This window comes from Accipiter gentilis, chromosome 5 (assembly GCF_929443795.1).
Source record: "Accipiter gentilis chromosome 5, bAccGen1.1, whole genome shotgun sequence".
NCBI lineage: Eukaryota > Metazoa > Chordata > Aves > Accipitriformes > Accipitridae > Astur > Astur gentilis.
The window spans coordinates 33,733,208-33,757,911 of NC_064884.1; the positions used below are offsets into that span (position 1 = coordinate 33,733,208).

A 24,704-nucleotide genomic window follows, 5' to 3' on the forward strand; every position below is an offset into this window, starting at 1 on the left:
CCGCGGCGGAGACACCGACAAAATGGCGGCGCCGAACTGAGAGGCCCGTGGTGGCGGCGGCGGAAGCTGGCGGAGGGACCGAGGAGCCGCTGCCAGCATCGCGGAGGGCCGCGGCGGTCCTCGTCGTCGTCGCTGCCGCGCGGGCGGGGCCGAACTCCGTGCGCCCACGCCCGGGCTCGGGGCGCTGCCGCCGCCACCGCCTTCTCGCCGCCGGTAGGTCCGCTGTGCCGCCGTGGCGGGGGGGTGGGCAGCTGCGGTTTGAGGACGAGAGGCCGAGGCGCGGCCGCAGCGCGGGGGCGACGACGACGAGCGCTCCCCGGCCCGGCCGACCGGGGCGTCCTGGCCCCTTCTCGCCCCGCCGGGAGCGGGCGGGACGCGGCCGCGGGAGACGGTGCCTTCTCCGGTTCCCCCGCTGGGGATTGGCGCCTCCGAAGGGGGCTTCTCGCCCGCCGGGGAACGGCTGCTCGGCTGGGGCGGCGGGGCCGGTTGGGCCCTTGCGCCGCCGCCGGGCGAGGGTCCGGCCGCCCCCGGCGCTCGTCCCGCTGGCCCGCGCGGGGAGGACCGGCGGCGCCGGGAGACCAGCGCTGCGCCAGACCGAGCTCGGGTCGCGGCCTGGGGCTGGCTGGGCGACGGAAGCGCGGGCGTGCCGCTGCGCTGGGAGAGGGTCGGGCTGCTCGGGGCTGTGCTGTGCCCGGCGCTCATCCCGGCGCTGCCCCCCCCGGTCGGGGTGGTCCTTGAAACGCTGGGTCCTGCTGTGCTGTCGGAGTTACCTTGGTACCGGTCTGTGGCAACGCAGCTTACGCTTTGGTCCTCAGCGGCTGTCCGGCCGGTACCCGTACAGATCACTCTTAGGCGCTCTCGAAATAACGACTGCTGCTACTGAGGGTGACTCTACGTAAGTAAGAGCAGTATCCTGTTAAAGGAGATAGCAGAGCCTAAGAGCGGGAACAAGCAGAGAAAATGCACGATGTTCCCAACGTTCAGCAAGCCTCTGGTCATTTCCAGCTCAGTTTTCCCTGACCGTATGTAGTTGCGTTTATTTACTGATGTCAGGGTCCAGCTTTCTCCTCGTTCTATGGAAACTTTTAGCACTGGAAATGAATTCTGTGGGAAATTGCTTTACAGCTCAGCGGCCTGTTATCTGAAGAACAGCTTGCTTTTGTTGGTTTGAACCAAGCCCCTACGAACTTAATTTTATGTCTTCTAAGTTCTTGATTGTTTCCCCCCACCCCCAGCAATGAAGTGTTGTGATTGTGTATAAAATAAGTTTTTAGAACAGGTACATGAGAGAGGGAGCCAAACTAGATTAATATGTGGTGTTCAATACCTAATTGGAAATAAGAGTGTTTAAAAGTATGCTTAAAACTTTCGGAGATAAGAAACATTACAGTTCTGTTACAGGGCTGTGTATTTTTTTCCCCAGAAAAAACTTTGAAGTCATCAACAGTTGCATGCAACCATTCTGTGTTCTCATTCAGATGCTGATTTTTAAGTCTAGTCTTTCATGATTATACTGTAAAAAGACAAGTATTTTTTTGACTTATAGTTTGACCTGTAGAGGAAAATACTTTTTCCCCATATTTTGAAAAGAAAGGAAAAAATAGTTTTTTAAGTTCTTTAGGGAAGTGGAGAACTTCATCAGCAGAAATAGCTGCATTAACAAACAGATCTATCATTTACATGTAAGAGGGAATAGATGTCAGTTCCCTTGTATACAGTTTGTGTTTGCTAGTTAAAAGTACAAAATTGAGATAGGTTTCTTACCGAGCAGTCAAAACTTTCTTGCTTTGAAATGTGTGTAAATGTCTGTAAGAGGAGGTGACTTTGAATTTTGAGGTTCATATGTAAAGCAAGATGAACTGTAGTAGCACTTGCTTTCTTGTACTTCATTAAACTGAAGGACCAATTTAATTGGGTTTCTGAGCAATTAAGACTAGTTTCACATACACATCAAACTACCATTACCCATCACTGCTGCCGAATAAACAACCCACCAAAAAAAAAAAAATGTTACTGTTTATCTGAGTAAGTTCCTTAGCTTGATGGGCTCTCTGTGGCCTTACAAATAATTATGCTGGTGCTACTAAGTGGTGGGGGATAAGCGGACTGGCTGGTTTACGCTGGTAAAGCTCTGCTTCTGCTAAAAATTTATGTGAAAGTGCAGCTTTAGTTTCCAAGACTGCTTAGTGCATATCCTGTTATGCTGCAGTTGCCAGCAAAATAATAGCTATCAAACATTTACAAGGGATGCTGTCTTAAAGTTCTCAAAGCACTTTAGAAAGAAATACAATTCTCTCAGTTTTGCACCTAAAGAAATCGGAGCACAAGCTGATTTTTTTTCCCCCTAGGTGGTAAACTCTAGGTCTCCTGATTCATGATTTAAGTGTCCTGTTAATTTAACCTCGATTTCTCTTAGGGGTGTTATATTTGTTTATCTCAGCTACCCACCATGTAACCATAAAGTGAATATTGAAATACCAGATGAAATTATGGTAGAATACATAGGTGCAAAACAACTGTTTTCTCCTGAATTCCAGGCCCTTGGAACTTAATAAAAGGAATAATAACTCGTGTATGGACACTTTTTTCTTCTCTCATTGATATATGTGTGACACAAGATCAATACCAACTGTTTTATCTAGATTACCCTGCCAATGATGAGCTAGTCATTACTCCTAATTTTGACTGAACTTGAACAAGTAATCTAGATTACTAAACCTCTAAGATACTTAGCCTTGTTGCCCTATGTTTTGGGATGAGTTTATGCTAGAGGTTTGACTTTCCTGGAGGTGGTGACTCTTTCAAGTGTTATTAGTATACGTCCTCGCACTTGGGTATCCAACGTGTTTTTTTGCAGCAGGTCTCTTGGAAAGAAAAGGAACATCCATAGCAAAACTAGTAAAATGGTCTAAATGTAGTTACTCCATTTTCCTTGGAAAGTGTTTTTGACAAAGTATTTTCAATGTGGTCTTAAATATGGCATGTTTTGAAAATTATTTTGAAAGTGGCCAAAATTAAATTGCATTTTAATTGCTCTCATGCTGTACTTTCTGCTGAATCTAGATTTCTTAATACTTTGAGCAAAACTTCACTGTTTATTATTACAATTCACTTATATGTCTGATGATCTTTTCCTTATTCAGTGAGCACTGAAGAATTGTATGCTACCAGACTGCAGGAAAAAACTTCAATATAACTACCAAATTACATTGATTTAAGGTTTTAAACCTGTCACAGGGCAAAGAAAGCTTGTGGGTGAAGTTATAGCACCTAAGATTTAGATAGTTCCATTAGAGAATTTATATTATTTCTTAAGTGGTTCTCCAAGGAGAATGGGATTAAGTGGGTGTCCCTTGTGTTTCTTTTCACAGTCCTTATTTATGTATTACTTCAAGCTTTTGGGTTTTATTTATATATGGGCAGCATGTGTATTTAATACATATAATTTGCATGTATATTAGAGGGTTCTTTTTCCTATTAACTCCTTGTCATATTCTTCTTTGATCACTGAATCATTAATTGGTTTATGTCAGTGCAAATACTGGAGAAGTGAAACGTGGATAAAGGAAGAGTGGCTTTTATGTAGACTATGTAGAACTTAGACACCTGTTTAATTCATGGCTAATGTGAGAAACTTATCTAAACACTACTTGTTTAAGAGATAAAAGATGCTTGCAGACATCTGAATCCTCAAAAATAATCCTTCAGAAAACTAGGAATCAATTTTTTATCACTTTGAGAAACAGAAACAGGAAAATAAGAATGTTTTGGTATTGCTACTGTTAGACATTGCATTATAGTAAAGGAACAGTGTGAGTTGAGCTTTACCGTTCTTCTGGCTGCCTGTGAAGAAAAGTGCTAAAATATGTAATTTTTGTATCTTGTGCTATCTTAGTAACTGGTTTTCCTCTGTGGAGCAGTAGAGACTGCAAAAGTTTTATTTCACGGTATTCTAAAGAGGCAAATGCTCTGTAACTTCTTCAGTCTTCACCTTAGTTGCTCTATCCTTTGCCACTAGTTAGAGTGTTACAGTACTAACTAGTGCACAGCTTGAACGCAGAGATTTGAGTTCCCTGCAGACACAGGGTTCTTTCCCTGATGAGTCAGCGCCTTCAAAATGCAAACGTTTTTTATTTGTTTTTGGCAGAAAGTTCTGTTTCCCTTACCAAATGTCACAGCTATGCTCTCAGTGAATTTGATGCTTGAGTTGTTAAATGGTTTTACAGTAAAAACGTTTGATTAAATGTTGTTGTTCCCCCCCCCCCCCTCCCGCTCTCATCTTCCCTTATGTAAAATAAATTTTAAAAGTAACTATTGACAAAGACTGGAGGATTCAAGGAGAATCAAGCTAAGAGACTGTGACAGCCTTAGAAAACCGAACTCAAACAGGTTTAAATGGGAGATGGTACAAGAAATCATAAAGCTATGTGCGATGAGCTAGGCAAGTGTTTACCTTTTACATGTGTGACTGCTGAAGAATGGATACAATCATGGTAATTGTATACTTTCACTGGTGTACTTTGTACTTCTCACTTCCATCCCTTTGTGGGGCCTGATGTCAGAATTGTTGAACAGCTAGGGTATTTGGTCCATATCCTAGTTAACTGGGTAGTGGAGTTGGCACCTTCAGCTATAAAAGCGTTGATGGAGAGAACGTGAGTGATGATGAATGGAGACAGCACCCAGCAGAGAGGGAAGGCAAAGGAAGCAGTAGTGGGGTAGCACACACAGCAGTTCATATCTGCTCTTCAAACCTTTGTCCACCATACTGAGTTCCTCTTTAGTCTGTCCATATCCTTTGCAATTCAGGACTGTTCAGACTCGAGGCACCTAAAACATTTTTTTAGTGAATGGACTGTTAGAAGCCCAACACAGTTTGTAATTTAGGTTGAGTAAAGACTGCCTGAAGAAGTTGCTTAGCATGCTTTTAATAACTGTGAAGGCAGTGCTGCATGTGACCATTTCACTGCCACCAGTGCTATGTTGTGAACTTTGTCACTGCTGTACCTATAAGGGGATTTTTTTGTTTGTTTTGTTAACAGGATAGGAGTTTTGGCTTGTGACAAACTCCAGCACTACAGGACCCGTGGTTTCACAGTGAAGAGCCACTGCTTTCACAAGTTCTGAAACTACCAGTGAGTCTTCCTTGAATTGCGGTGTCTGCGAGTCCTTGGTGGAGGTTGCATATATACATGTTTTCATGAAGAGAAGTGAGAAGCCAGAAGGTTATAGACAGATGAGGCCTAAGACTTTTCCTGCCAGTAACTATACTGGCAGCAGCCAGCAGATGCTACAGGAAATACGAGAGAGCCTCAGGAATTTACCTAAACCCTCAGATGCTGCTAAAGCTGATCACAGCATGGGCAAAATGTTATCTGAAGATCCTAGACAAGGCCGAAATCCCCCCAAATTTGTAACATATCATAAAGTTTTGCAGGAGATAAGAAACTCACTTCTGCCTTTTGCAAACGAAACAACCTCGGCTGTCAAAGGAACATCAGAAGTTAATCGACAAATGCTGCAAGACTTACAAGCTGCTGGCTTTGATGAGGTGAAATATTTTATTTTCAAGATTTGATGTTCTGCTAACTATAAAGTATTAGTACATGTCGGAGGGGGTGTTGATTATGGAATGTTTGAACAACATATGATAAGCAAAATAGCTTCTTTAAAACCTGGTAGGTTTCTAATTAGTATGTAGTGAAACTGGTAATAATGGGGGATGAAGAACAGGAATAGAAGGATTTAGAGAGGCTTGGCTTTGGGTTTTTTTTTCTTTTTTTAAGCATCTTGTACAGTTTGTTCTTATGTGGTAGGGGTAGGTTGTTTTAATTTTTTTATATCATTTTAGGCAGAGAGAACTGGACTCTAGAACATGGATTTTGCCTCTGGTACTTGATGGAATTTTGAATTGTGCTCAGTTAAAATATGTGGATAAAATATGGCCATTCTAAATTGAAAGGCAGTACCAAATATTTCAGGAATTAATTTTAATGAGTTTTTTACATCTGTGGCTTATAGAAACTCAAACTTTGTGGATAAAGAAATTTGGCTATCCTTACTTTATGTACTTTGTCAAGTACATATAAAATAACAAGGTACATGACAAAACCAGTTGCAAAATGTCTTCTCTGCAGTATACTCTCAAGAAAAAAATGTAAAAAATGTCAAGTCTCTTGAAAATCTTGTGCATGAGTAATTATTCTGCTGTTATTTTCATTGTAAGAATAGGGAACTAAATAATTGTTCAATTTATTTATTTTTCAAATTTTTGACTAAACTTATTTCCATTCATCCATTTTAATAAGTGAAAGGAGTCTGAAAATTGGTTTCCAGGAATAAAAAATTAACACACTTGCAGCTTCTGTGTTTTTACTGGGATTTGCACATCAAAGTAAATTTCACCTGTTTTCATGCTTTCTCTGTAAACCTGACTACAAAAGCAGGTTAAAAAAAATTGCTAGTAAACCACTTATCTTTCCAAAGGAAAAAGATACAGTACCATAACAGGGATTGCCTTTACAGGAGTACACTGCTTGTAGTAGTGACCAGCTCGCGAGTTCTGGCTGTGATGCATCGGTATTTATGGAGAGATCTACCTCTACCAAGAGTGAGCTTCTCTAGAACTATCAGCTGACTTTTCCTCAAAAATGTCCCAGGGTCAGGTGCTGATAGTGGTTTTTCATGTTCCATTCACTTCCTCAGATACACAGTCCAGACTCTGCTTTCAGTAAGAATGGAAGGATTTTATAATAATAAATAATTTTGTAATAATTTGCTCCTGCTCTGTGGTTTGTTGCTGAGGTTGGTTTTTTGTTTTATTTTTTTTTTTAAAAAGTAGATCAGTTTTCAGATCCATTTTTTACAGATTGAACTTGCAGTCATTTTTGTGAACTGAAGAATGGTATGTGGCTGGATAATAAACTAGAAGGGTACCTTAAGTTGGTATTTTTGTTGGATCCTTTGTATCTTGAAGCCTTTTTCTCCTGCCTTTTGCTCCTACCCTTTGTTCTTGGATACAGCTGAGAATTCCCAGGACACTTGTGGTTATGTGGAACTTTTTTCAGGCACAGTGCCAGCGTAAGCTGTTTCTGCCATATGTTAACCCACAGTTGTGTTGCCACGATAGTCCATATGGCATTGGCCTGGGAACACCATGAGGAACAGATAGAGCTGAAATAGGAAAGCATTTTTCATGGTGGGGGGTATTGGAGACAGCAAGTAGGAGTGAAATGAGAATATATTTTGAGCTGGGATTGTTTCATGGACTGGATCATAGCTGGGGTGTGTTGGCCAGCTGTAAGTGGCTGATTTTTTTTTATTTTTTTTTTAAATATATTGAATGTCACAAACTTTCTGCTTATTCCCCCCACCCCTCAAGCAATAGGTAGTATTCAGGGTTAAAGCTGAGGAGATAGATATCTATCAGTATCAGATAGGTAAATATCTCTCTATAGTGTGTATATAGATAGTAATATATATGTATAGTAATTATGGGAGAACACAGTTGTCGTGTTTGTCTTAAAAAAAAACACAATAAAAACAAACAAGCAAACAAAACCCACCCTAAACAGCTTACAGGAAATCTCTCTTATTAGGATTCAAGTGCAGTCCTCATACGTTCTGTGTAAGGTGATATTCTTCAAGACATAGAATACTTTAGGTCACATAAGGTGACCAAGGTTTTTGTTTTTCAGCTAGAGGAGGGAGAGAGATCCTTTGGCTCTTACTCAGGTCCTCTGGTTAGTGGAAAGGGAACTAAATTTCAGCTCTTAAAATGTTACTGGTTCTGTACCTTGAGATTCTCTGTGTCTTTATGGCTTGATGATGTTAACTTGTAGGTTCAGGTTTATATATAGTAGAATTACTTGGCTAAAAATACAGTAAATTTGGTTTTAAAACTGATTAAGAAGAAAATTTAAGTTGATAGGTAGAAATGAGTGATGGGTCCTATAAAAGTATATTCAAATTGGCAGTTAAATACTCTGGACAACTTAACTCTCTGCACGATGGTCAAATAGCATACTGGTGCTGAAAATGTAGTTTGCAACAGATCAGTCTTGCCTATAATAGAAGTGTTGCAGACATAACTGTCTCGTGAAGGAGCTATGAGATCAAAAGTTGTATCTGCTTTTTCCAACAATGTCAGCTGGTCTGTAAACACTGTGACAACCGTATATATATTTTTTTAATTTTAAAATCCTTTTTTAAGGTTCTTTTCACCAAATTTAATTATTGTTTCTGAAGGCTGTATGTAATTTTGTATGTTTGTAGCGTTAAAAATGTGAACAGACAGGGTGAAAGTATACATGTGGGTTTGAATTTGAAATTGATGCTGACTACTTCCCTTCTGAGCCCTCTTTCATTTCCCGTTGATTTTAGTAGGAGGTGAATGCTGTCGTATGTGGGTAACCTGTTCAAACATAATGTGAATGGAAATGATTGCTTTGATATGACAAAGTATGGCCATAACAAATCATTGAAGACAGTGTGCTTAATTACAGGGAGTTACGCTGTGGATTTGTTTCAGACTTGTTGAGTCAGCTGCACAAATCCCGTGTAATGTAAGTGGGAGAGCAGTGCCTGACTTTTAACTATCTGAAATGCTGCTTCTGTTGCTTGACCTTGATCTCATTCAAGTCACTGGAAAAACCACTGGTCCATAATAAATTTTCCATTGACAGAGCTGGGATCAGCCATCAGATCAAAACTTGTGCTTGGATCTCTAAGAACACAGAGCCTAAATCTACCACAAAAATAACAGAATTTCTGCCAGTAATGTCTTCATCAGGAAGAATTCTTAGGGAGAAACTAATGGATATTTGTTGACAAAAAGTCATGCTGAGTTGAAGGAAAATTAGCAAAAACCAAAGTTCTGAATTTCACATTAGAGTACCTTTCATAGAATAACTTAGGTTGTTGGAAGGGACCTCTGGTCATCATGTAATTAGCTGTTACCTGGGTAGCGTTTATCAGTGCGTATAAGCAAACTGTTTGCGCGTATAAGCAAACTGTTTGTACAAATAGCAAAGTGGCATGATTTACATCAGACTACAGTGCTTCAACAAGTTAACTTCTTTTCCTGAAGATCCAGACTGTATGAGTGTTTTGGAGGATCTGCTGTGGAGAAAACATTTTAAAATTAGTTTTAAATCAATTGAGAGAAATCAGTTATGTACTTTGGTAAAATTACTGAAGGATGTTTGACTAAATAACAGTGATTCTTTAGTATTTTTGCCATTTTCTTGTAATTTATTTTTTGTATGTAATTTTCTCTTTAGGATATGGTTATACAAGCTCTTAGACAAACTAACAACCGTAGTATAGAAGCTGCCATTGAATTTATAAGTAAAATGAGCTACCAGGATCCTCGTCGGGAACAGATGGTTGCAGCAGCAGCAAGACCTGTAAATGCAGGTATGAAACCACCAGGTAGGTGTGTCCATGGTAACTCAATAACTCACTGAGTGTATTCTTATAGGTGAAAAATACAAAACAGCAAATTCCTCCTTCATGTGCTCACAGTGGAACAGAGGAGATGTTGAGATATAGTTTTTTGCTTTTAAAAATGGCATGTAAAGTATATAGTGTAATTCCTCTGAAAGATATGTGTATTTGACATGAATTTCCTAAATGTTTCGTTTTATAACTGCGTGGTCTTAATATTGTATGTAAGTATTTTATACAAGGAATGGCATTCACATCTCATTTTAGTAATTTTTGTCCCTTGTTGGTGCGATGCCTATATTTTGTTCTCAGTGTCAGATGCCATTTAGAAGTCAGTGGTGAGCACCGAATTCTTTTTCTAAATTTTTGTCTCTCTTTTCACATACTCTCCCACATAGTGGCACTACATGTGGGTGCTTCTGTGTATATATATATATTATTTGTGTGTGGCTATATATATTTATATATCACATGGCTACACAATTTGTATTTTAGGATGTCCTGTTTCAAGATCCCCCTCTCAGCTTGATTCCAGATTTTGTTTGTCTGTTTTTTAAGGCAGACTTCATGTTTTTATAGAAATTAGGGGACAGACTATAGCTTTAGTAGCAACAGAGTCAGAATTTTGCTACTTGCTATTATTGCTCTCTTAACTTATGCAAGCACATTTTTAATATATCTTGATGGTTTTGGTTTTTTTTACCAGGTTTTAGTAGCATACACCTAAACAAATGGTAACTTTCAAATGCAGCAGAAATGCTGAACTTCTGTTTGACTGAAGTTGGGTGCTGAGCTGCTGGCCCTGTAATGTTACATTTTTAAATCAACCATATAGGTATGAGGAAAAATTAGTAGTCAAGAGTGGCAAAGTACAGCCTTATTTTCATTTAGTCTGTGAAGCAGGGTTAGTCAGTGCTTGTATGAAGCTGCTAGCTAGATGCCATCATTTAGCTGTGACTTTCATTGTTACGTGCAAAGATATAGTAATTAACATGTTCTTTGATGGAAGATACAGTGACTTTCAGCAGTTACAGTACTGTATGTGTTTACAAGTATCGCAGTAATAACATTGTAAAAAGCACAATAAGACTGCATGCACTAGCAGTTCCTTGTATATGTTTGTTTATATGATGCAAAATAACATCTGTAAATATATTGTAGAGTTTGGCTATGTAAGTTTTACTTTCATACAGTTTTAGTTCTTGCCTCTATACAACACTTTTATCCATAAAGACATAACTTTTAAAATGAAAATACTTAATCAAATTTCACATGCAAGGAATATAATAATTTTGGATGAACTGTATGCATACAAGGGTGTAAGTGGACTGTTTGATTTTACAGCATTCAGGTAAATTTTAGTTTAAGAACACTTCATTTATTTTAAGTGTTGAACTGGAAGGAATAGCAACATGACTAATGCTATTTTTCTGTGCAATTGCTTTTTTTGCTTTTGCACTGAACATCTCGTCTGAGAGTTGCTTGTGTGCATGATTAAAAATACATAGTATGCCTAATAATTTTGCATATTACCATTTTTTTCAATTAAAAATTGAGTGCATTTGTAATTGAAGCAAAATGCAGCTTCAGAAAAGTGATTTCTAAAAACTCTGATACTAGAATTTCATTGCATTTTTTGCTCTTACACTGTGTACTGAGCATATTACCATAGCGTGCTGTGTGTTACTAGATAGAGATATATTTTTCATGTGAAGTACAGTGTATGATGCTATGTTGGAGAATCCCCATCCTATTTCTGGAGTTGTTAATGCAGAAGAATAAAATATTCAAAGCAGTAAATAGAAATAATATCTAATAATATAAATACTGTGGTTTCTTCTTGTAAAAGCAGGGACTGTACAGCAATCAGTTAACCGCAAGCAGAGCTGGAAGGGTTCTAAGGAGTCCTTGGTTCCTCAGAGGCATGGCCCTTCCCTGGGAGATGGTGTAGTTTATCGCTCAGAAAGTCCCAGCGCTCAGCCTGATGTAGGAAGGCCATTATCGGGATCTGGCATTGCAGCATTTGCTCAGGCTCATCCTGGCAATGGACAAAGAGTGAATCCTCCGCCTCTACCACAGATAAGGAGTGTCACTCCTCCTCCTCCACCACCTCGAGGACAGACACCCCCTCCAAGGGGAACTACTCCTCCACCTCCTTCCTGGGAACCGAACTCTCAAACAAAGCGTTACTCTGGAAACATGGAATATGTGATCTCTCGTATTTCTCCAGTGCCGCCAGGAGCATGGCAGGATGGTTATCCACCTCCGCCTATGAATCCTCCACCGATAAATTCTTCCACGCAGGTTCAGAGAGGCATGAGTGCTGTCCCCATTGGCAGGCAACCAATAATCATGCAGAGTTCTGCCAACAGCAAATTTAGTTTTCCCTCAGGAAGAGCTGGAATGCAAAACGGCAATTGTCAGGCAGAATTCATCGTTCACCAGAATGTGGTGTCTGGGAACTCAGTGAGTCGCCAGCCGCCCCCATACCCCATGAATCCAACTAACAGGCAAAGCCCCACAGCACTACAGATGCAGGCAGGAGGATCTGCTCCTCCTTCAGCATACACCAATGGGAATCTTCCTCAGGCAATGATGGTGCCAAATAGAAACAGTCACAACATGGAACTTTATAATACAAATGTAGCTGGAATACCTGCGTCCTGGTCACAGCCTTCCCCTGTGCAACCACAGTCATCACCTGGCAATGGGCATGACATGCCTACATGGCAACCCAATGTTCCTGTACGGTCAAATTCTTTCAACAGCCATCATGGAAATAGGCAGAGTCACTCGAGCAGCTCTCAGCCTTCGGCTACAACAGTAACAGCTATAACGCCAGCTCCCATTCAGCAACCAGTAAAAAGCATGCGTGTGTTAAAACCAGAGCTACAGACTGCCTTGGCGCCCACTCACCCTTCCTGGATGCCACAACCAGTGCAAACTGTTCAGACCATTCCCTTCGCTGAGAGTCCCTCTACAAATATGGCAGTTATGTCTCCAGTTGCAGAGGCTCCAAATTACCAGGGTCCCCCACCACCTTATCCAAAACACTTGTTACACCAGAATCCTTCTGTCAATCTGTATGAGACAGGACCCAAGCTCAACAAGGAGGAACCACCTATTTTATCCAAGGAGGATGAGAATGAAAAGAATTATGAATGTGTTGATTCAACAGATAAAGAAAAGAAACAAATTACAACATCACCTGTTCCTGTTAGAAAAAACAAGAAAGATGAGGAAAGAAGAGAGTCTCGCATTCAAAGCTATTCCCCTCAAGCCTTTAAATTCTTCATGGAGCAGCATGTGGAGAATATACTCAAGTCACATCAGCAGCGTTTGCATCGGAAAAAACAACTAGAGAATGAAATGATGCGGGTAAACTCTTTCTTCTTTCTAAATCTATGACTAGAACTGTTCCCATATTCATTTTAAGAAGTATGTCCTAATTGTAGAATGTTTAAATAGTACAGATAAATAGAACATTGTGGTATTGAAGTCTATTTTTAGTTTTTGTTTGAGATGTGGCAAGTTCTTCATTGCTTTTTAAAGTAATTCATTGTCGTCTTAGAAATTAGTTTTTTTAAGTAAGATTTTTGCATGTCTAAATGTAGTTCATCTGGCTTATGTATGATGAGGCAGCAAAAGCGAAATCATTGTTGCATGAACTGAGATTTAACTACATGGCTCATAGCTTTTTGTTATGGGTTCTATTTAATCCTGAACTTTGAGTGAGTTATGTGCAATATTCTAATGATTTGTTTGTTTAATATTTTTATTTTTAAAAAATAAACACTGCAGGTACAAGCAAAGCAGGGACAAGTGGTAGGCTGGTTAGCACGTTTATATAGTCACCTAAACAATGATAGGGTTTTTTAAGTTCAAATGAAAAAAAAAATCAATATTTAAAAGTTAGATTTTTAGAATGAAAGAGACATGGTACCTTTTGCTTAAGTATTTTATAATCCAGGCTGTAAGGGTATGTGTTTAAACAAGGGGTAATTGAATGGGGATAATAAAAAAAAAAAAAAAAATCAACAAAACCATGTAAAATCAACTTCTTTGTGCCTACGTGAAGTCAGTGGTCTATTTCTGGGATTTCATTGTTATGCTAAACCAAATCAAAAGGGTAAAAACTGGAATTGATTTATACATATGTCATTTCAAAAGAGAAAATAGTGAGAAGTAGTGAAATGAAGATTTGCAGAAATGGAAATTCAAGATGTATTATTTATATGTTTTTCTTAACCATTGTAGTTGAAAATTTGACATAAGTATGATGTACCTTTTAGTTTATTCTATGAAAGAATGTATTTGGCTTATGCCACTTGAAGTGCTGTTTTTTAAATCCATGTTTTCTTACTCTTTGAAAATTCTTACTGTAAGCTGTAGTGCTTTATAAGTGTTTGCTTAATCACAAATATGTAAACATTAGCAAGATTTCTTCCTGGAACTCTTTCTAGATCTTTATTCTTAGTCTTCTCTCTTTCCTTTTCACTTCCACTAACAGCTGATTTAAACTGTTAAGGTGTGGGAAGCTTTCCTGAACTCTGTAGCCTCCATCCCTGTGTAGACAAGTAAGATTCTGGAGCAACAGTATTTATTAAGAATAGCATGATCCCTTTTTAGAGGGCTTTGCATGCAATCCTGCATCAAAATTAAGCATGAATTTGTTTTGACTATTTTTAAGTACTTAAATGTAAGATTATAATTAATGTTGATTTGCAAACTTCACTTTCCCTTCTTACTGTGTTGTGTTCCATAGTATCGCAAGCATAAGTATGTGAAAGCACTGATATAGCTTTTCTTGATATTTTTCTTGTGCATTTGAAGCACCCTAGCAAATGTCTTTTCTTATATGAAATACAATTTATAATATTTATATTAGATTTAAAGCTGGGATGTTTAATTACAGACTGAAGGGTAGAAAATGGGGTATTATGCTGCAGCAGACCTCTCCTTTTTCATCAGGGTATAGGAGAGGAATCCCACAACAGTGAAGTATATTTTGGGTCTTCATGAGAAGGAGAAAGGGAAACTAGCTCATTACTTATTTTCAGGAAGTTTAAGAGGATTAAACAAGTATTGAATCCCTTCTTTTCTCCCATTTGGTAGGAATTTTGAAAGAAAAAAACCCAACAGAATGCATCCCTACAGAAATACCTACATTCATAGGATGCAGTATTTCTAGCATCAGTGACATATTTCTATGCTATCAGGTTTCCTAGGGAATAGAGTGGAGCTGCCTCAAAAATATTTAATTTGGATGTCTGAATTTGGCCAAGAATTATGCTAGATGTCTTTGCCACAAAGAGAAACTTAAGTCATGATTTAAGGCACAGCAAGATGAGAAGGGATCAAAATGAGAGCAAGTTGTGTGATATTGTAGCACAATTCAGGAAGCTCTTGTGTCTGGCGTTGACTAGAAGTAATTAGAGGTGTATGTGCATGAACATTTGTGCAACTGACAAAGTTGGTTAATTTTTGGTAAATGCTGTAGCTGAGGAGAGTTTTAGGGAAAATACAGCAATGCAGAGAGCTATCAGTTTGTGATTAACATTTGATTTAGTGGATGGCGTAGGAAAAAGTGAAGATGGGTTGGGGGAAGAAATGACAAATTGTGGTATTTGGGCTCTTTTTTTTACGACAAAACTGTTAGGATGCAACAGCTAGAGAGCAGGTGCTAGAAGGTAAAGCTACAATGTTTTTGGAGACTCTATTTGTATGTCTTGCAATGATTAATTACTGTGTTGGGTATCACTCCTTCTAGGGTTTTGTTGCCATCTATATTATATTCTTTGCCAGTTTTCTAACTGATCAGTGGGGTTCAGTTTGTGTGCAAGTGGGGCTGTACTGAAGCAGACCTCATGGTTCAGATGGGACTCGAAGGTGACACACACACCCACATACCCCTGTTGTCTGAACTTCAACAGGGCTGCACCTTCATATGTCTTCTTGACATTTGTAAGTCTTGAAAAATCCCTCTTTCTGTATTGGAAGTGTGCCTTAAGCATGTTCATTCACAGAAAACTTGAGTTGTTTCTGTCCTGGAAGTCAGTGCACAGGTATTCCTGCAGTAATGTGTTGAGAAAGGTTCAACTCACTTCTCTGAATCAAGAAATTGTCTATTTCCCACATCCAGTCTTGAAACTACTGCTACCCAATCCTAACTACTGCCTGTCTGATGTCTACAAAAATTTTTGTCTCGAATTTGAAACAGCCTTCCCCATTTATATCTTACTGAATTGATATTGCTTGTGAAGTTTGTTTGGGTAGACATGCATTTTTGTATGCATTTTCCTAATTGCATCTCCTTTGGATCCATTTTTGTTATGATGCCTGTAAGAAATTTTTCTAACAATTTTCTTTAATAGGTGACATACAGTATCCTGAAAGCATTTTTAAGATACTGAATGATATTTAATTGATCTTTTATCTCACCTTTTTCCTCAGTCACATCTATTATATTTTGTTTCAAGTTATGTTGTAACTTACACAAAGTAGAAGTCATCTATTAACACGCAGTTTATACAGGCCTAGACTAGTGGTTACCTAATCCTGATGATGGTCCCGAGTACTGTTATGCAGACAGTATCTTAAGTGTTTGAAGCATTAACGAGATGGAAGCAGGAAGATTTGGTATCAAGAATCAATAAGATGTGACAGTAAGAAATTGAAAACTTTAGAATAGTGCTTCGGTAACAATTGTGATGTTTGCAGGGATTCAGTTTGGCCATGTTCAATTTTATTTTATGATCAGAATGTCCAGGAAAAAATAAGGCAATATACTATAGATTGAACTTGGAAATCTTTGCTGTAGGATGGTGATCTCAAGCCCAGTAGACAGATAAAATAATTGAGATGCTATGAAAAAAGGAGCATGTAAGATTTTGAAAATGCTGACAGAAAACAAAAGAAGGAATTAACATCAAGCTGTGTGAGGGTAGTGTCACAAAGAAGAGAATATAAAAAATGGAAGAAAGATTCTGCTCACGTTAAAACCAAAAAGAAGGGATATTTTGATTCCAGGGCCTGAAATTTGCCAAGAAAAATGGCACTGGAACTGAATGGCACTTTAAAGGAATTGAAGCCAGCAAAAACAGACTAGGAGGCACCCATGTTGGAATGTGCCGAGAATGCTCAGTGTGGTTCTTATAGATAAGGGTTTCCACACTATAGGTGGTGACTTACATATAGCCTGTGTTTCAGCTGTCAGAATGTTAGCAGTGTTGGCCAGAACACCAGGGATGTTCATTCAAGATAGGGTTATGTACGCAGGTGGGAGCCAAGAACTGATACTGTGGGAGGAGTAGGCCACTTCAAAGAAACTGCCCTGCTCAACTAGTTTGTGTGTAGAGTGGAAAGCGATAGTGTGACTGAAGTCCTGTTAGAAAGAGGTGGGTTATGTGATAAGAGGGAAGATCAGGTCTTGGTTTGTGGCAGAGGCACGTGCTTGGTGTGGGTGGACAGTAGGAAATGGTGCCATATGGATCTGGTTTGTGTAGCTACACAGGAAAGCATGAGAGTGAGAGAGTCGCATACTCCCTCCTGCAACTGAAATTCCACTGACGTGTTCGGGAAGTTTAGTGACTTCTGCTCCAGGTAGTCTAGAGAGTGGAAGCCTTTCCCACAGCAGCTCCTTAGTTAGCCCTCAGCGACTTAGCGCTGCTAAGCACGTCTTGGCTTCCTGTAGCACTGCAAAGAGAATCAGGGAGGCAGTTGATGCACACTGTTACTCAGATAAGTATTATTTGCAGTGGTTTTTATCAGTAGTTTGTAAATTGCCCTTTCTGTCCTCGAGAACATACTTCCTTCTCAAGAACTTTCTGGTGCATGGCACCTCATGTATTTTGCTGTTGCAAGTGATCACATGTTTTGTTTTGTATCACTCCTATATGTTTTCATAGAATCCTAATGCGTAAATTAAAACAAAACAAAACAAAAACCCTTTAAGTATTATTTTCCATGCTGTATCTAAGTATTTGGTTTGCTTTACCTAAGCCCTGTAATTACAAGAAGATCACCAAGAATTAAGAGTACTGTTCACTCTTCAGATTTAATTCTGTTTGCTGCACAGGTTGGATTGTCACCAGAAGCCCGAGATCAAATGAGGAAAATGTTGTGCCAGAAGGAGTCTAATTATATTCGGCTAAGAAGAGCTAAAATGGACAAGTCAATGTTTGTAAAAATTAAAACCCTGGGAGTTGGTGCATTTGGAGAAGTTTGCCTAGCAAGAAAAGTGGATACTAATGCCTTATATGCAACAAAAACTCTGAGGAAAAAAGATGTCTTGCTTAGAAATCAAGTTGCTCATGTTAAAGCTGAGCGGGATATCCTTGCAGAAGCTGACAATGAATGGGTGGTTCGCCTGTACTATTCATTCCAAGATAAGGACAATTTGTACTTTGTAATGGACTATATTCCAGGAGGTGATATGATGAGTCTCCTTATTAGAATGGGTGTCTTTCCAGAAAATCTGGCACGGTTCTACACAGCAGAACTGACCTGCGCAGTTGAAAGTGTTCATAAAATGGGCTTCATCCACAGAGATATTAAACCTGATAATATCTTGATAGACCGCGATGGTCATATTAAATTGACTGACTTCGGGCTCTGTACAGGTTTTCGATGGACCCACGATTCAAAATACTACCAGAGTGGTAAGAGAATATAAAGGGTTTCTTCGTTATTTTTTTTGATGTGTCATTCTTTGCAAGCAATTAAATAATAAATGAGTAGAAAGATGACCATGCTGTTTCCTTTCTGAATAATAATGCATCTAACAGTGTCTGCACACCACTCAAATTATAGAGAACAGTGTTTAGTTAGGGTGAGTTTGTAAGCATGGGTATTGATTCCTTAAGGGAGAAGGAATGAGCTATGCTGCTGTAAGTTTGTCCCGTTAGTGGCTTCTGAAATTTGGAGACAAAAGGTTAGAGTGGTAGCAAGACAATTACACAGACAACAGCCCTAACTCTGTTTTGAAGATAAGACTGATGTTTTAAATGTAATTGTTCTTGAAAACCTTGCCTCAAGTTCTGACTATCTCATATACTTCCTTTTACTGTAACTTACTGATTTCTGAGAAAGGATTAAGTAGGCTTTTAAAAATCCTACTTGATTTAAAACAACAGCTAAAAAAATGTTAGGGCAAATACAATTTCACAGTTCTGAGAATGGTAAAATACAGAATTTGCAATAATCTATTTTTAATTTTCAAAAATAAAAATATACCTTAAAAAACAATTTTTATATTACTTTTGTCTTATTTTTATCAAAACGTCATGTATCTTAGGCCAGACTGTTACACAGTCTCTGGAGAGAAGTTGATTTAAAATTTGGGTTTATTTTTTGATGCTTTAAATATTGGGGTTATTTCTGTTTACATAAGAGCAAGAACAATATAAACCCTGTACCCTCAGTGTAGTTATGTTAAGGAAAAACTGAGAAAAGATCAAACTCAATGTCAAAGATTAACTTAAAAAAAACCAGTGTCCTCAAAAGTTGGTATTTTATGTCATAAGCAAAAAGTCAAAATCGTGATGTTGATGACTGTTTTAGCTCTCAAATTGAGTGTTGAAACAGATTCTGTCTTATTACAAGAAATGTTAACAGGTGAAGAAAATTTCATACTAGATAAGAGCTAAAATAATCTTCAGTTTTGGCATCTTTCTCACTCAATTATAGGTGATCATGCACGTCAAGACAGTATGGATTTCAGCAATGAGTGGGGTGACCCAGCAAACTGCAGGTGTGGAGATCGGCTGAAGCCACTTGAACGTAGGGCTGCACGTCAGCATCAGCGCTGTCTGGCCCATTCCCTTGTTGGCACACCCAATTATATTGCGCCAGAAGTATTGTTACGAACAGGTAATGCATTTTTGTACTGTCCTCTCACTGCAAAGTAACTGATACTCAGGTAGCTTGCTTCACATTTCTTACACTACTGCTTTCTCGTACTGTCCAAGTATGTAATATTTTGACAAAAATAGTTATTAATATGGAAATCTTAAGTTTTGAATAGAATTCTCTTGTGAACCTTTTTTAATCTTAGCAATACAAGGTTAAAATTATACTAAGGCTTTGACTACCTTGTTTTGACTTCATTTCAGGTTACACACAGTTGTGTGACTGGTGGAGTGTTGGAGTAATTCTCTTTGAAATGTTAGTGGGGCAGCCTCCATTCCTGGCACAAACGCCACTGGAAACACAAATGAAGGTAACTTTAAAAGTCTAGTATTAGCAGTCTGAAAAAGCAGGCTTGAAATTTATGTGGTCTTTCTAATTTGTAATGGAATCAAAGGTGATTTTTGAGAGTGCTGCTCTATCCCAGCATGTCACAAACTAACAACACTTTAAACTTTATGTTACTGTGGTGGTACACTTAATTTGTAAAGGGACTTCAAGGATCACATTCATATCTTTTGTCTGGTCATACAGTAAACATGCCAGCTAAAACTCATGTTTCAGATCTCAGTTGTTCCCTTTCACTTATTGCACCTGTTCCAGTTGTTATTTCCACTTTTTCTTCTTCTCCTCTTCCAGCATCTGGGTGTTCTTTTCCCACCACTTGGCTTCCATGCCTGCTCACCTGCAGAGGATTTCCTTTGGTGGTGTATCTGCAGGTGCTCAGCATGCAGAGGTGGAGGAGCAGCAGATAACTGTGGCTGCTCAGGGTTACTGGCAGCTCAGAGCCATGGGTTGCTTCCTTCCTGAGCTACACCTGTTTCAGAGAAACCATGAGGGCAGTCTTCTGCAGGTGCCATTTTTGCAAAACTGCATTCAGCTTGCAAGATATTAGTTGGCTTAAATGTAGTGCAGTATTAATTTTTTTAAAAAACTTTAAGTCTGGTAATCTTTCCAGTGGATCAAATAAATCAAAATTCAATAGCCTCACCTTCTTTTTAAGATTGTAAGCCATGTGCTTAATCTCAGGTTCCAGGTGCTGGATTTTATGGTATCTTTGTTGGTTTATAGCAGGGGTATTCTGTGCCAGACTATTCGCGTTCCAAATTTAAACTAAACTTTATCTGGATTTTGCCAGATTTCCTGATAAAATATTCCTTGTGTTTCTGAAAGAGCAAAATATTCCTTGTGTTTGTTCTCTCTAGTGTGAAAACACTTAGAGGTGTTGAATGATTGCATTGTGGCTGGCTGTTGGTTTTGTTTTGTTTTGTTGTTTTAATTGTCACTGTGTTTTTTCCTTTTTATGAAATTGTAAATAGAATAACACCTCTTCTTGCTTTAAAGGTTATCAACTGGCAAACTGCACTTCATATTCCACCTCAAGCTAAACTGACTCCAGAGGCCTCTGACCTTATTATAAAACTCTGCCGAGGGCCAGAAGATCGTTTAGGCAAAAATGGTGCAGATGAAATAAAAGCTCATCCATTTTTTAAAACAATTGATTTTTCAAGCGATCTACGGCGGCAGTCTGCTTTCTACATTCCCAAAATTGCTCATCCTACAGACACATCAAACTTCGATCCAGTTGATCCAGATAAATTGTGGAGTGATGATGATAAGGAAGGCAATAGAAATGATACACTTAATGGGTGGTACAAAAATGGAAAACATCCTGAACATGCTTTTTATGAATTCACCTTCCGAAGGTTTTTTGATGACAATGGCTACCCATATAACAATCCAAAGCCCATTGAGTATGAGTATGGTAGCTCCCAAAACTCAGAACAGCAGTCAGATGATGATGATGATGATGATGATGAACAGGCAGGTAGAGGAGTTCAAAATCGTGACCTGGTTTATGTTTAGTAGAGGAATAAAGATTAAAAACTAAATAAACTTATTTTGCAGCTGCAGTTTTTGAAAAGTCTCTTGAGATAATTGAGGGAAGATTGCTAGGGTAAATACAGGAAAGTTTTTTGTTTGTTTTTTTTTTTTTTAAACACTAAAGAAATTGTGTTTTCTTGTTCCCTCTCTGTACATTTTGTTTCCCCAGAATAGAGGGAAATCGTTCTCAAATATTAATTTATTCAGCATTGTTAATTGTTTAATTTAGAAGAGATTTGATGTTAGGTGAAAAAAAAAAATCACTTGAATTTTATTATTGGTTCTCTGTACTCTAAGTACTCAAAATAGGAAATAGTGGTTTTCTTTTCTTTTTTTTTTCCTTTTTTTTTTTTCTTAAGATGATGCCTGGTATCTATTTGTACATATAGTGAATAATTTTAGAAAACAAATCTCTGCTTCAGAATTTTTAATGACAGTTTTTCCTTACATTGACCAAATATAAAACTTACTTTACACTAATAAAGCTCTCTGATACATTTGGGGGGGACGGGACGGACGGGGACGCTGCTGTACCCTCACTTCTTGCTGTATTTAGCCTAATTATTCACAGTGTTGGAAAAACTGAGCCATCTATCTGGTGAAATCTTTCCAGCTCTTGTGGTAGTGGCATAGTTCTCAGCTTTGGAACAAGAAAGGTCAGTCTTGGCTATAGTATGATAAAGCATTAGAACTAGTATTTTATTAAATAGTAATTGAATTTGACATAGTAATGCTGTAGCATGTGACTGGTACTCCCAAAGCAGGATTGCTCACTCAGAAACAACTTCATTGTCTCCTGTCATCAGTTCTCATATAGTTATGAGAAGAAAAGAAGCTTTAGGAAAAACACTTCTAGTTTAATTTTCTGACTGCAACCAAACTGTAAAGTGTGTACAGTTCTGCTTTAGTTGGAATTTTTAGTTTGAAAAATAAATTTTAGAAGTTTCTTTATTATATGTTTGAGATAGTAATGGGAAAAGACTATAAATTACAGCTTTTGAGACTGTTGTTGTGGAGACCAGTTTCACTTGGCTTTAACAGTTTTCCTCCTAGTTACACAGACAGTGAGGAGAAATGACGTGCACCAGTCCGAGCCATCAGTGTGCAGTTTCAGTGGTCCATCTTTCATAGTCCAATTCAGAACAGAATTAGAAACTTACAGCTGTGTCTGCTGCCTTCTGCATTACTGTTTTCGTAATTTCCCGCAGCAGGTGAGCAGGCATCCCCTTGGGTCTCATGGTGGGAGGGTACTGCGCCTGTTGAGGTTATTGGGAGCAGAGAGGGGTGGCAGCCCTCTAAGCAGCTTCCCTGAGACAAGGCCAGGAGTTACAGGTGAGAGGCAGAAAGAATTAGGTTTTTATCTCTCTCCTCCTTTCTCCTGAACCTAATACAGTGGTAAAGAAAATGCACTATTTTTAGTGAACAACTTGTCTTTTAAAACATTTCCTCCTCCTTGGAATTGAATTCCAGTGGATAATCTAGTAATAATAATGTGCCTGTAAGCATTACTGCTTTCTTAAATTATTATTTATGCCATTGCACTGGCATTGTGACTATCTAAATGTCATGAAATTGGTGTTCATAGCTGTTCTTGCAGCAAACACCAGTTACTAGTTTACTTTTCTCACCAAGCTGGCTTAAGAAATTCTTGTGCGCTTCCAGCCATTCATTCCCTTTCTGTGCTCCAGTTCAGTGTCTCTGTGCCAGTGCAACTGTCTGTAGGACTGTGCTAAATACTGGATCAGTGAAAAAGCAGCTTGGTGTTTAGTGTTTGGAGGTTTCTTTCTTGTAAGTGTGTTCATTTGAGTGATCCTGTTCCCAGTGTGGTCCAAAAAATTACTTATATTGGCATAACTGAGGAAGGAGTGAACTGCAGTAAAGAAGGTTGGCAGCGGGGAGACTTCTTAAACTGACTTGGACACAGGAGAAAACACTTGTGGAAGTTCTACCCTCTACTGTGAAGTGCTTATCATGGTTAGAAAATGGTTACGAAAAATTGTTTTATTTTCTCAAGCAGGTAGTTAGTTACTTTCTATAATGAAAATGGGCTTGTAGCTTAATGAAACAATTAATGTTGTCTGCTTGTTCCACAGCTGTTGAAATAGAATAGTTTTTAAGATTCATTTCATTTAGCTTAAATATTATAAAATGGCTGCAGTGTATAACTACTCCATTTTATATATTATGTAAAAAAGATTGTTTTCCATGTAAATAAACTTTAAAGATTATCCTCCGTCATAGTAAGTACCCAGTAAAACTGGTCTACTTGTCTTGGAGTAAAGTATAATATATTACTGGTTAAAGGTAATTTAATCAAGCCTGCCTTACCATTTGTGAAACGTGCAGAGAAAATAATGTCAATTCTTCATTAAATTGACTGTTAAAATTGCCTTTTTATCTGAGTATGTTTCTCCTCTGCCTGCATTGTATTATGGTATATTCCTGTTTAACACTATAACTTGTCTTTAGCCAACGTGTTTTGAGAGAAAAAAAAAAGGGGTCCTGAAAAGGCACCATGGTTCTATACAAGCAAAACTAATTGCTTTTATTAAAGGAAATTATTGAGTCTTTTAAGGACATGTGCAAGAACTGAAATATTAAATATTATTTTACCATTTTTAAACAAATATAGGAAGAGCTCACATCTTTAGAATTTGGTAGATGCTTCTGGTATTTTCTGTTATCTTGTGTTAGAAGTTTGTAATATATCTTGTTTGAATTTTGCCACCTATGTGCTGCAGTATTATGTATTTCCTTGCAAAAATGCAGTGTGTTACAGTACAAGTTCTCTGAGAATACATAAATATTGTCACAACTCTCCAACATGGTATGCCTTACCCATGTTTTGAAACTTCACGTTTCATACACAGATTCAGAGTCTATTGAGATTCTTCATAGCTGCTGCTTAAAACATGGGTGTTTCACTGGTGACTTATGATGGGGATTGCTTTGTACAGGCAGTTGAGAAGAGAGGCTCCTAACCAGCAGCTTGTGGAATTCTGCAGTAAGTTTTAGTTCAGGTTACTTTCACTTTGTAAAGCATGAAAACAAATTTCTTTTGTGTGCCCTTGTATACATATTAATTGTATTTATAAAATGTTCTATAATCGTATAACTGTACTGTAAATACTATTTGATATTCAGTGGCATTCTATCCTAGGGCAGGCCCTCTTGCTGTATCTTTTCTATCCTCAATTTGTAATAGAATCTATAGAATATATGGCTAGAAAGTCTCTTCGAGACTGACCTATCTTCTGCTGTTGCAAAGCTGTGAGTGGAAATGATTTCTTTAGGCTCCTTTTAATATTATTCAGCTAATAGGCAGTGCAGTGGGTGGGTTCTTAGATGATGCTGCTGTCACCCAAGATACTATTAGGCTTTGGTTTCAGATGTCTTTGGTGTTTCAGATCAGACCTTTAATCTGCTTTAATTCAGCCAAAGCAAAAAGACAATAAATTGGGTCAATG

The 24,704-nt window shown here is 38.5% G+C and overlaps 1 protein-coding gene across 6 annotated transcripts; it reads left to right on the plus strand.

Moving 5' to 3' along the window:
- LATS1 (large tumor suppressor kinase 1) lies at window positions 1-23,736 on the plus strand. Of its 6 annotated transcripts, none has more exons than XM_049800267.1 (8): window positions 1-224; window positions 5,051-5,551; window positions 9,282-9,432; window positions 11,297-12,825; window positions 17,525-18,107; window positions 19,135-19,317; window positions 19,560-19,666; window positions 20,698-23,736. In XM_049800267.1, the coding sequence occupies exons 2-8, from the start codon at window positions 5,201-5,203 to the stop codon at window positions 21,217-21,219; spliced, it is 3,426 nt and encodes a 1,141-aa protein (XP_049656224.1). In that variant the 5' UTR covers window positions 1-224; window positions 5,051-5,200; the 3' UTR covers window positions 21,220-23,736. The 6 variants fall into 6 exon arrangements, with proteins under 6 accessions (XP_049656224.1, XP_049656222.1, XP_049656223.1 ...); XM_049800265.1 differs by having other exon boundaries at window positions 1-213; window positions 5,043-5,551; XM_049800266.1 differs by lacking the exon at window positions 1-224 and adding an exon at window positions 621-1,022 and having other exon boundaries at window positions 5,043-5,551.
- The last annotated feature ends 968 nt before the right edge of the window (window positions 23,737-24,704 follow it).